This window comes from Neoarius graeffei, chromosome 1 (genome assembly GCF_027579695.1).
Source record: "Neoarius graeffei isolate fNeoGra1 chromosome 1, fNeoGra1.pri, whole genome shotgun sequence".
In the NCBI taxonomy this organism is placed as follows: Eukaryota; Metazoa; Chordata; class Actinopteri; order Siluriformes; family Ariidae; genus Neoarius; species Neoarius graeffei.
The window spans coordinates 122,581,942-122,595,583 of NC_083569.1; the positions used below are offsets into that span (position 1 = coordinate 122,581,942).

Consider the following 13,642-nt stretch of genomic DNA (forward strand, 5'->3'; position numbering starts at 1 on the left):
AGCTGGGTGTTGTGTTAAAGACTCTGTGTTGCATATCAGGGTATGATGTTCAAGGCTCTTCGTTGAATAGCCAGTGATTTTTGGATGTTTGATATTTTTGATTAAGGATATGAGGCACTAGCCTGGCAAGCCAGACTATAACATGAAATGTACAAGCAAAAATACTTTCTGCCACTAGGTAGGGTTGTCTAGTTCACTATGCTAATGGGGCACACCTTTCTATGCTTTGATATCCGGCCTACAGGTTTTACGATGAATGCGTAAAATGGGCTTCCCCTGTTTTAAAAACCAGCAGCCGCCACTGGCGCCGGCGATATTCCAGTCTAACTTTGGTGAAATGTTTGATAAGCATTTCGTTTTTATTTGTCAACGTGTATATGTTTTAGAAAATCTGATAAAATAGTTAATTTGCCAGCTAATTTCAGGGTCGGTCGGGAAACCCGAAACAGAAATTTTTTTTTTTTCCATATTTTGGCATTTAGACATGCACAGTCGGCTCCATTTCAGTGGGTCGGTCGGGAAACCCGAAACAAAGGTAATTTTTTTTTTTTTTGCCTCACTAGCCATTCAGCCTTTTCACTAGCCACAATTTTGTTGCCAGGAAATCGCAATTTTTTTCTTCACCATGATAAGTTAAAGTTCAGAAGATCTAGATTTAATTATGAATGGCAGCGTATAATGTATCTCTACAGTAGCACTCAAGTGTTCAGTGCTGTTAAGGTCGCTCCCTATATGAAAACATGCAACCAGTTCAGACAAAAATATAAACGGAGTGTTCTGTTTATTGAACTCAAATTCAAGCCCCTTACAATATGAAATATCATATAATATGAAAAATAACATTCAGTACAACTGAACTGATTCTAATATTAAAAGTCCAATTCAAAACATTTATCATTGAAAAACATTTGATGTTTTGATATGCAAGTACTGTGCAGGGTTTTTTCTAGAAAAATTTAGTATGAGGGCGCTCACCATGGCGAGGGAGCGAAGGGGGGGTGCCGGTTGTCCCCCCCCCCCGCCGTGCAGGGACATTCTGAGGCTATCTGAGAGGGAAATTGTAACAAATTGTCTGTCAACATTGAAAAAGAAAGAAGTAATCTTCTTCTGCCCCGGACAGTCTTTGGCTTTCTTCCGTTTCGTGCCGCGGGATGACATCTTTAAATGCCCAAGTGTTAACAAAAACAACTCGCGAACTACTTCTGTCAAAAGCTCCCGCGCCGATGGGTGAAAGGTAAGTGAAATATGGTCTGGAATCCGCCTATTGAATTTCTTGTAGGGGAGGTGTGGCTTACAGTTGTCAACGGCCGTTTATTGGACGTTGCGAATGTCTATCATTTGGCGTATACGTGGCCCATGGCCAATCATGGCAGTTGTACCTGGTGACGTAGTTAGAGCGACGAAGAAGAGAAGGAAAGAGAAGGCAAAACAAAAATAGGAAAACAATGGCACCGAACGATTACTGCCGTTTGTGCAAGACAAATATGAGAGAAGCTGGACCCTCCGTCCAGCTTGATCGAAAGTTTGGTTCGTATCGCTCGCCGCCATGTTAAATGTGATCCGTAAACAGTCCCAAATAAACTATAAGCTTCCGTTTGTCGAGTAGTACGCGTCACCGTCTTTCCACCCCTCCCCACTCTCTGATTGGCTCCCTAACTCAGGCGAGCCTTGAGACCATAGTTTCCATGCTGTCTTTTCAGATCGGAATGATTGTGCAAAGCAGCATGGGATTTCCCAGGCTAGGTGAAAGGTCATTCAGTCTCGAGAAATCTCGCTCTACAAGTCAGCTGACCTTGTATGTAACCCATGTCAAATCTCGCGAGAGCAGCCACGACAAGTAAACAACTAAACAACATGGTGCCTCAGTCTGGAAAACGCCAATTCGGATTGTTTTTGCACCGTCTGGCGGTGTATCTACTATGATTGGAATATTTTTGGAGCAATTATAGCGTATTTGATGATCAGACACATTGTCACGTAGTGTTGCTGGGATGTTTTCACGGAGTCGGTAAGGGGGCGCACGCCGAGAGTAAGAGGGCGCAGCGCCCCTGTTCCCCCATTTAGACGAAAGCCTGCTGTGTGTATTATGTATTATCTATTAATAGTGTGTGTGTGTGTGAGAGAGAGAACATGTGTAGAGTGAGACATTAAATGTCCTCATTGCATTCATCATCACATGAGTCTGAATGGTCCATGAAAAATGGTCTTTGTGACCTGAGGCTTCCAGCAGGCCATAAGTTGATAGCTGGGGCGAGATCAACTTCTTTCCAATCACGTGAACGTTTCTAAACAGCAGCTCCATCCTCTCCAGCTCAGCCGACTTCATGACAGCCAGGGACTGAAAGCAATGCTGTCCTGTAGTGACCAGCCGTCTTCGCCTGTTTTGATGTTATAGTACCGATGTGTGCATTTGACTTTTCATGGTCCTTTATAGTTTCGAGTTTAAAATTACTGGTGCCTGTCTTTGCCAGACTTTCTACAGTCTTTGCAGTACATGGTATTTTCGGTTTTGCTATGAACTAGCCAATCTCACCCAAACTTCCATTTGTCATTGAACTGTCTTATCTTCCTATTAGCGTCTTGTTCATCTCCATGGCCGTAGCCAGCTATGAGGCCACCAAGGTCCGGACCTCGGTCATTTTTAAGAGCTGAAAATACATTTGTACGCTAAATATTCAACTGGATAAAAAAAAATAAAGAATAACATTTAAAATGTCTCTGTAAAAAGTGCATTGTTAATTATGTTAAACATTGATTCTGTCTTCTGTGTCTGTTTGGTGCGTGCGGCTCTGAGACCAAGAACACAAAAGCGAATGAGCGCGCGACTCGGCGGAGGAACGCAGTGCAGTAGACACGGGTTTTTCATGGTAACCATCAGCGCACTTTCATGAAGCTGTTAAATGTACCTTTTCGAAGCAGCGCAGTTGTAGCCTGCCTTGTTTGTGATTTTAAAAATAAATCATTCGATAAGCCAAAGCAATAGAGTGGAAAGTTTCAACTTATGTTTGCCTTGGACAACTTTGCCTAAAACATGGTGGTGTATACTGATTTTTTTTTTTTTTTCCCCAGAATTTTTTTTTTTTGTGGGGGTGTAACGAATGCCAGATTGTTAATGTATCTTTTGCTTAGTTTACACGTACCCGGGTATGTATAGAAACGGATAACCCCGCCTCTCCGTTTTCAAAAATATCCACGATTACACCAGACCGTTCTCCAAAATATCTGCATTTACACCGATCCGCATAGATACGCGGCTAAGCGCTATTATGAGCATGCCAAACACGTATAGGTGGCAGTATAAGAAGTATAAAGCCATATTAGCCTATCAGAATCGTGAAAATACAAATGACATGACATGACATGGTGGCGGCGGTGACGTTGGTAAGCAGCAAGCCTTTGTCTTGGTGGGAGGAAAAGTGCCTGAAAAACTGTGACCCTCCTCACAGTCCTTCTCCTCTGCTCCTCATAAAGCAGTTGTAGTCCTATTTGCAAATGCAAACAAACCAAAAGTGTTTGCAAATATGTAAAAAGGACGACCACCCGTGTTGCATCTGTAGGTATCATGCCGCCATCTTGTCAGAACTACAATTCCCAGTCCACTTCCGTGTGACCTACGTCACGCGTGGGCGGGATCATCTACGTCATCATACAAGGAAACGTAAAACAATGGGACAACGCTTCCATCTTTGTCTCTCACGTCTGGCTTCCGATGAATCTGGACGTATAAAGAGGCGCTCTCCACCCCAAAAAGACGTCTTCTTTCTTGCAAGATCCATCACTCAGCGCGATTTTCTTTCTTACCCTTGGCAAAGGTAAACTCTAGAGTCGCGCGATCTTTAAACTCAACCTGAGTTACAACCGGTTTACTTGCATTAGAAGTGACGTCACGACTGCAGCCCAGGCAGTTAAAAGTTAAGAAGCGATTGAATCCTTTTTAACTCAAAAGCGCTGTGCATCTCATTCTGATCAGAGACTTTTCCTCACGAACGCTGAGGTTCGGACCAAGAATCCTCTGCTTTCCACGGGAACCACCCAAGTGCTCCGCTGGACCAGAAAGTTTCTACGCCTCCATCACGAGCGGCTCACGTGCTCCCACGGCGAGGCCCGAGACTACACCGGCGAATAGTTCTTCATATCTTGCTAAAGGCAGGATTAAGTAAGATTTTGGCATTTGGGCATAATTAGGATAGTCTTAGGAATTTGCTTTTATTTGAAATGGTGTGAATTTAAACCCAGGTTTATGTTACACTGTTAGACACGCAGCATGTTGATTTTATTTTGGTTCTGTGTTCTCTCAATTGTTTAATAGATAGGCTGCGCATGCTTCTCTCTTTTATTCTTACTAACATTATAATTTCATTATTATACATCTTGATGTCATTAAGATTTCAGTGGATTCAGTATGGTTATGAGCTAGTGGGTTAGCTACAGCTTCCCTTTTGTCTGCTTAGCAACACAAAGCTAATCAAGGCCTACCATGTGCTCAGCAGGCCATCAGGCCTGATAAACCACACCTCAGCTAGAAATCCACAAGCTAGCTTTTAGTTAGCTACGGCTAATACCCTTGTCTTTAGCAACACGTGCTCAGTAGGCCTCATAAGGCCTAACAAACACACTTTAGCTAGGCCATAGGGCCTTTAGCAAACTCACACTAGCAACACAAGGCTAAACACAGAGCTAATCCTTTGTTCTGTTTAGATAACATTCTTTTGTTTAGCTACCAACAAGCTAGGCCTCCACCACGTGTAGTTAGCTACACGAGGCTAAACACATGGTCAAGTCCTTCACACACACACACCTCACTGCTTGTATATATTGATTTATTATTTTATCTTTTATCTTCGTATAATAAATTCATTTATTAAACAAACTGTGTTTATTTGTGTGAACAACATCTGAAATCCCCAATCTTCTCAAAGAATTCAAAAAGGGTGCATATAAAAGTTATGTAATATGGTAAGTGATTGTAATTATTTGGAAATATACCATAATCTAGCTGTTTGGTAATTTATCCAGGATTCATGGTATGATTCATTGAACGATTCCCTAAATGATTCATTGAACAATTCCCTAAATGATTCACTAAATGATTCATTGAACGATTCACTGAACGATTCACTTCAAATGAGAGTGATTCTATGGTATGATTCAATTCAAAGGAGTCAAAGTAAACGATTCAATGGGATTGATTCATTTTAATTATTAACCTTCAAAATTTAATGAGACTGATTTAACGAGATTGATCACTTAATATCAATAATTAACTGATTGCACCCACACATCCATGAGACCATCAAACCAAAATATTGAGCGCCTGACGCAAATATTGTTCTGTGACGCATATCGTGAGGTTGGGAAAGCCTAAAACTCTGTTTTCCACTGTTTACACGCAGGCGTGAAAACGGAGTTTTCAGAAATCTCCACTTTGCCCAGAGTTTTCAAAGATATCCGTTTTCAGTGACTGAAACCTCCGTTTATGTGTAAATGAGAGGTGCAACCGCATAAATAAATATGCGTCTTCTTAGATATCCGGCTACATGTAAACGGGGTATTAGTTGCATAGGCTACATGGTTAGGGTATCTTTTGTCCTCATTGCTTGGGCCAGATCAAACCATTAAACAAGCTTAAATTATTCTTACTCTTGCCACATACATGATTTTTTTTTTTTCCAAAACTGATGATATTCAGTTCAAACACCATTAAAAGTAATTTCAGGAATAGATCTCTTGTGTGGCGTGTAATTCACCCCCTCATTTAAATATGTTGAAAATTTTTCGGCGCGCGCTTTGCACATCATGGACCTCGGTGATTTTTAAAATGCTGCTCCGGCCCTGATCATCTCTGCCCCTTTTTTCCTGAGCAGCAGGGTTTGAAACTCCAGCTATGTGCCGCTACATAGTGCGCTTGTCTGTCATCAGCAACTTTGTTGCTTCGTTCATTAACCGCAAGTTACCGCATCACTGATTTTATCTGAGACGTTAACGAACGTTCTCAACAATTCTAACATGTTGTGTCAGAATGTTTATGCAGGTGCTCATGGGAGTTGTCGGCATGTAATATTACATTGCAATGTGTTTATTGTATCAGATGCCTTCGGAGAAAACTACAATTAAAATATATTGTCATACCACAGAATAAACCACCCGCCAAAGTGGCTAGTGAGACTAAAGTTATTACCCGCCGAAGCCGAATTTTACCCGCATTGGGCGGGTGCTAATGTAAAGCTCTGATATATATAGTGTGTGTGTATGTATATTAAAAAAATTTTCATATTCTCACAGCACATTCTCTTTCTTGGATACAGAAAAGTAGTTTACTCAATTTATTGTTGGCAAATCCCAAAACCAATTCAAAAAATGGGATTGACTCATCCCTTACCCCTTTCTTGTAGGGAATTGGGACAAGACTGTTTTATGTTTGTTATTGACTTATTTTATTTCTCCCCAGAGAAACACAAAAACATGATGACCACAAGAGACTCCAGTAGCCATCAAAAGACTTCCAGTACACCTGATACGAACACCAGTTCAACACCAAAGAAGAAAAATCTTCACACTTGCTCAGAATGTAGAAAGAGTTTTGCCTCCCAGAGTAAACTCCAAATCCACCAGCGCATTCACACAGGAGAGAAGCCGTATCAGTGCTCGCAGTGTGGGAAGAGGTTTAATTGCAAGAGTCCTCTCCGAAGACACTACCGTATTCACACAGGAGAGAAGCCATTTCAGTGCTCGCAGTGTGGGAAGAGTTTTAATTGCAAGACGACTCTCCGAAGACACCAGCACATTCACACAGGAGAGAAGCCGTTTCATTGCTCGCATTGTGAGAAGAGTTTTACTCGACTGAGTATTTTACACGAACACCAACGAATTCACACAGGAGAGAAACCATTTATGTGTTTACAGTGTGGGAGAAGTTTTACTCAGCGGGGCAATCTCAGAACACATCAACGGCTTCACACAGGAGAGAAGCCGTATCACTGCTCACAGTGTGGGGAGAGATTTAAACACAAGACAACTCTTCAGGAACACCAGACTGTTCACTCAGGAGAGAAGCTGTATTACTGCTCACAGTGTGGGAAGAGTTTTAATCGTGAGAGTCATTTTCAAATACACCAGAACATTCATACTGGACAGAAGCCGTATCGGTGTTCGCAATGTGGAAAGAGCTTTGCTAGACCGACTACTCTCCGAAATCACAAGCGCATTCACACAGGACAGAAGCCCTATCACTGTTCTCAGTGTGGAAAGAACTTTGCTCAACCAGGTACTCTCCAAAATCACCAGCGTGTTCATACTAGGCAGAAACCATATCATTGTTTGCAGTGTGGAAAGAGCTTTGGTCTGTCAAATGCTCTCCGAAGACACCAGCGCATTCACACAGGAGAGAAGCCGTATCACTGCTCAGATTGTGGCAAGAGTTTCAATCAAAGAAGTCATCTCCGTACACACCAACGCATTCACAAGCTTACAGTGCAGGAATAGATTTGCAATCCAGAGTCATCTCAAAAGCTGTATCCCTGCTCACAATGTGGATCAAGCTATGCTTGCATTAGTAACCCGCCACCAAATTCACACAAGCAAGAAGCTGTACCAGTGCTGAAGAGTGGGGGGAGAATACGCATGCAGTTACTATTGAGGACACTGAGGTCATGTCCTGTGGCTTTTTGGTGTTTTTATTTATTTTGTCCATGGAGTCAAATTACTTTTAAATAGTGTTGTGAATAATGTTATTGATTTTTGGTAAGGTGGGTATGTATTAGTTTTAAAAGGTAGTTTTTAATATGCAACTTGCTAAATAGAGTATTCTCCCATTCCTCAAGAACTCCAATGACCGCAATCCATCCTCACATGATCTTTCTGAAATGCCACCCACAGCTACAACTTGGAGAGCAAATGAGTGACATGGGATGCTTTCAGATGGAGAGACCTACCAGGAGTGGCAAAGATTGTGGTGTGAAAGTAAGACTATTCCCCAAAGCAGAAGAAGATTTAAAAAAAAAAACATACAACCCCAATTCCAAAAAAGTTGGGATGCTGTGTAAACTGTAAATAAAATCAGAATGTGATAATTTGCATTCATGGAAAGCCTATATTTCATTGAAAATAGTACAGAGATAACATCAAATGTTGAAACAGAAATTTTGTTTTTCGAAAAATATATGCTCATTTTGAATTTGATATCAGCAACGCATTTCAAAAAATGTTGGGACACAGTGGTACATGCATGTTTACCACTGTGTTGCATCACCTCTACTTTTTTAAATTGGGAACTGAGACCACCAATTGCTGTAGTTTTGAAAAAGACATATTGCCCCATTCTTGCCTGATATACAATTTCAGTTGCTCAGCAGTTTGGGTCTCCTTTGTTGTATTTTGCACTTCATAATGCACCAAATGTTTTAAATGGGAATCAGGTCTGGACTGCAGGCAGGCCAGTTTAGCACCTGGACTCTCTTATAATGGAGCCATGCAGTTTTAATCTGTGCAGAAAGCAGTTTGGCATTGTCTTGCTGAAAGAAGGAAGACCTTCCCTGAAAAAGATTTTGTCTGGTTGGCAGCATATGGCTCTGAAACGTGTTTATATCATTCAGCATTAATGATGCTTTCCCAGATGTACAAGCTACCCATGTCATGTGCATTTAAGGCACCCTCACACCATCACAGATGCTGGCTTTTGAACTGTGCACAGATAAGCTGGATGGTTCCTCTCCTCTTTATCCTCATGGACATAGTGTCCATGATTTCTAAAAAGAATTTCTACTTTTGATTCGTCAGACTTCGGGACAGTTTTCCACTTCGCCTCAGTCCATTGTAAAAGAGCTGAGGCCCAGAGAAGGTGGCGGTGTTTCTGGATATTGTTTATATCTGGTTTTAACGTGCGTTTGTGGATGCAGTCAAAGTCCTTCCCCTGCCAGGACCTGGTCTTCCCAGGCAGTTTTCTGTCCCAGTACTAACCAGGTCTTAAGATGCATTGGGCAGCGCCGATATCTGCTTCTATAACCCCCGGCCTCACGCCTATACCACTAGGGTTACAGTGGGGGGGCTAGTCCTCTCTGGTAACCACGAGAGTTTGACTCTCCAGTCGCATCCGTATTGCAGCGTGCCTTGCCAGATGGCAGTAGGTACCATTTTTATGATGGTCTTTGGTATGACCCGACCACGAGTAGAACTCACGATCTCCCAATCGAGAGGTGGACACGCTAACTGCTAAGCCAACTTGCGGTCTGTGGATGCAGTAATGAAGTGTTTTCACAGACAATGGTTTTCTGAAGTGTTCCTGAGCCCATACAGTGAGTTCCACTACAGACACGTCTGCTTTTAATGCAGTGTCTCCTGAGGGCCTGAAGATCACAGGCATCCAATGTCAGTTTTCAGCCTTGTCTCCAGATTTTCTGAATTTTTTAATGATATTGTGTACCATAGATGATGTGATCCCCAATTTCTTTGCAGTTTTACACTGAGGAATGTTATTCTTAAATTGTTGCACTGTTTGCCCATGCAGTCTTTCACAGAGTGGTGAACCCCTCCCCATCTTGACTTCTGAGAGACTCCACCTCTCTGGGATGCTCTTTTTATACCCAGTCATGTTACTGACCTGTTGCCCATCAACAAAATGGGGGGGGGGGGATATTTATTTATTTATTTTTACATTACACAACTTTTTCAGTCTTATGTTGTCCCTGTCCCAACTTTTCTGAAATGTGTCGCTGACATCAAATTCAAAGTGAGCATATATTTTATAGAATATAGCAGGGGTGGCACGGTGGTGTAGTGGTTACCACTGTCACCTCACAGCAAGAAGGTCCTGGGTTCGAGCCCAGTGGCCAATGAGGGCCTTTCTGTGTGGAGTTTGCATGTTCTCCCCGTGTCTGTGTGGGTTTCCTCCGGTTTCCCCCACGGTCCAAAGGCATGCAGGTTAGGTTAATTGGTGGCTCTAAATTGACTGTAGGTGTGAATGTGAGTAGTTGTTTGTCTCTATGTGTCAGCCCTGCGATGACCTGGCGACTTGTCCAGGGTGTACCCCGCCTCTCGCCCATAGTCAGCTGGGATAGGATCCAGCTTGCCTGCGACCTTGTACAGGATAAGTGGTTACGGATAATGGATGGATGGATGGATGGATGGATGGATGGATGGAATATAGCATTTCCATGAATTACAAGTTATCGCATTCTGGCTTTATTTGTTTACTGTTTACAGAACATCCCAACTTTTTTGGGATTGTAAAAGGCATGTGTGGCAGTGTGCAACATGTCGACAAGAGAAGAGCTTGATTAATGCTGATGTTGGAAGAAGAAGGAGACAAGAGGAAGAAAAACATGGTGGCACAGTGGTGTAGTGGTTAGTACTGTCACCTCACAGCAAGAAGGTTCTGGGTTTGAGCCTAGTGGCTGACGGGGGGCCCTTTCTGTGTGGAGTTTGCATGTTCTCCCTGTGTCTGGGTGGGTTTCCTCCAGGTGCTCCGGTTTCCCCCACAGTCCAAAGACATGCAGTTAGGTTAACATGGGGTGGCCTTGGACTGAAGTGCCCTTGAGCAAGGTACCTAACCTCTAACTGTAGTATGGCTGCCCACTGCTCTGTGTGTGTGCATGCGTGGTCACTGCTTCAGATGGGTTAAATGCAGAGGATGAATTTCACTGTGCTTGAGTGTGTGCATGACAAATAAAGGCTGCTTCTCTTCTTAAACATTCTAAAAATGTTTTAAAAACTTTTTCTGTATTTCACACTTTGGCTAGCTAGTCATCATCTTTGGCTACTCCCACCTACTGGATAGTGTATTACTGCACACTCAGATTCACACAAGCGCTGACCACGTCCACAGGTTTGTGTGGACTCAGAGTTTGGGTGTTGTGCGGACAGTCCGCATGGACGAAATTTGCATCATGTGTACCGTGCATGGATTTTGTCCACTGAAGCATACTTTGGCTCTAACCCTCAACCCCAACCCATCCCACCTTTCTTCCACCAGTTCGATCTCCCCTATTACAACATCTTTACCAACCCAGGAATGTTGAGGACTTCCTCAGAGTCACATGAAGGCAGTCAACTACATCATTTTGAGCTACTCCTCATACCAAGTTGGTGGGCAGTGTAACACGAATGAAAATGATGAAAAACAACTGGCTGTTGTTACTTTGATTCAAAGGGGAGAGAGAGAATGAAACCCCTCCCACCCAGGGAGCATGGCCAGTTTTCCTCTTTTGGACTCTTGCCCATGGAAGGGTCTGGCATCTTTGGGATTCAAACTTGCAATCTGTGGATGATGGGGTGAATGTTTCTGTTGTGCCACTCTGGAGCTAAAGTCATCAATTTTGTAACCAACATGTTTAAATCACATGGGACCTTTCACCAACCCAAGGACACTTTAGTGTGATTTGATAAACAAAAAAATGGTAGTTGGCCCTCTAATTTTTTGTCAAAGCTATAGGCCAGGTAGACCAACAGCTAATACCTTACCCAGGCAAATGCCAGTAGACAAAGGTGTTTTAGAATCACCTGTTGACAAGGAAAGATGTTCTTTAATAAAGCATAATTTATTTATAGTGGCAATTCACAGTGCTTTTTATGTAAGGGATTTTAAAACGTAAAGAAATTGACCAATAATGATATCCATATTGTTTTTAACTGACATGGGTTCGACTATGAAATGTCAGGCAACTGTGGTGTGATATTTTGACAACCTTCAGTAATGGTTAAGTTCTGGACCAACTTTTGTTGATCCCCCTTGTTACGGCTCATCTTCTGAAAAAGTTTGCATGAAGAGAAATGTCATATGAAGAGCTCACAATAGCTAGCTAAGCTCAGGGTTATTCATTAATTAATTCCCCAATTGTACAATAGTTCCTTGTACAATCCAATTCCAAAAAAAATTTTGGGACCGTATGGAAAATGCTAGTTAAAAAAAGGTGTGCTTCATAAATTCTATTCACCATGTACTATATTGAAAACATTATTTGATCTCTTCCCTTCTGTATTTAATTTTATTATATTTAAAATAGAAAGTTATTTCAAATCTGGTGACCAGCATGCGCCAGAAAGTTGGGATATTTGAGTGTAGCGTCACCATTTCTTTTAACGGCACGTATTTAATGATTTCTCTCTATTCTCAGCTTTGAAATGACTTGCTTTTCTCCCACAGACAGCTCTCTGGTCTTCATGTTGGTTTATCCTTTTTAAGAACAAATGCAGTTGACCGAGAGATGTTTGGCATGCTTGAAACTGGTACAGGCTGGTCTGATTGCTACTTGTTTTGGCTAGTGATAGTTAAATCCTTGAAACTTTGTCTTCACTCGCACATCTGCTGTCTGTTTCCATCAGGTTATCCTGATCAGTGATGTAATGCTTCATCACCCATTTGACGTTATTCTGTTATATACAGATAACTTGGCTTTCTTGGATGCATGAGGTAGAATCTCCTGGGAAGCAAAGGTCTACATTCCAAGATTATACTTTGTCAATTCAACCTCCTTCAGTACAGGCAGATCAAAATCTATCAGCAGTCTTCACAGATGAACCCTATGGCTTCAGCTGAGAAGAAACATTAATAGCTATTGAATGGTTAAACAACCAATCCAACAGGACACACCTGGGCAACAGGAAATGCCTGTTAGTCACATGTCCCAACATTTATCATCACTTGAAGAACGTGTGGGTTCAAACAAAATGTGCCCTGTCTATAAGCTTCTTTCCTCTTAAAGACATCTAGGTGTAAATATCAGGAAATTAAATCTGAAATTTTGATCTGACTTCTCATATATACTTTTTTTTTTTTTAAATCTCAAACCCAAATGTCTTCAGTGTATTGCAAAAACAAAAGTATTGGTCTTGCTGTTCCAGTACTTTTGGAGGATGCTATATTCTGTAACAAGATTGTGGTCACCTGCTGAACGTCACCTTGTCATTTTAATTCATTGTGTCCTAAATCCTAATTTGCCCCGGCTCAACTTTTTTGGGAACGTGTTGCAGGCATTAATTATGATATCTTAATGAAGTTGATTTTGGTAAAACAGGAAATAGCTTTTTCTTTATACTTTGTTTTTGATTTGTTTTTTTGCATGTTTTTGTTTTTCCCCTTTAAATTCTATTTTTATTTGGTTGAAAAAAATGGTTCTCTTTTATATTTTCTGGCAATAAAAGAAAATTGTCATATTTCTGGTGTCTTTTATTTAAATTTTGTTAAACATCAAGGGGTATAATCTGAGGAAAAAGTGGTATGATTCCATGAAGGCATTGTGAAGTAAATTTTAGGCAACATAATTAAATTGTCAGTGTGTAACAGTTTTATGACTGTATAATTCACTTGGTGAAAATGTGAATTTAATTGCATTTAATTTAAATCTTAAACAAACCTTAAATTTAGTCGTGTATTTAAGTTCCCTTTAAGACCAGGCCGTAAATTTATGTACCTTTTACTGAGCTTTTAAAATTCATTAAATATACTAGTAACTTTAAGACCCTTTATTGGTATTCTTTAAAAGTAGTAGTGACTTTTTAAGTACACTTAAATATTAAATTAAGTGACGGATTAAATGTTCTTTTTAACAGCATTTTATCATCTTAAAATTATGGGAAGTCAGAGTTATACTATCAGAATTCTTAAAGTTATAAATAAATAAATACACTGAAATTGAGCATTTTGTAAACT

The 13,642-nt window shown here is 41.1% G+C and overlaps 1 protein-coding gene across 1 annotated transcript in view; it reads left to right on the top strand.

Moving 5' to 3' along the window:
- Positions 1–13,642, top strand: part of LOC132883065 (zinc finger protein 658B-like) — a 51,729-nt gene that overhangs the window by 18,892 nt on the left and 19,195 nt on the right. Inside the window, exon 2 of the mRNA XM_060916222.1 lies at positions 6,449–7,231. Coding sequence (XP_060772205.1) covers positions 6,463–7,231 — 769 coding nt within the window. The 5' untranslated portion in view covers positions 6,449–6,462. The remainder of the gene's footprint in view (positions 1–6,448; positions 7,232–13,642) is intronic.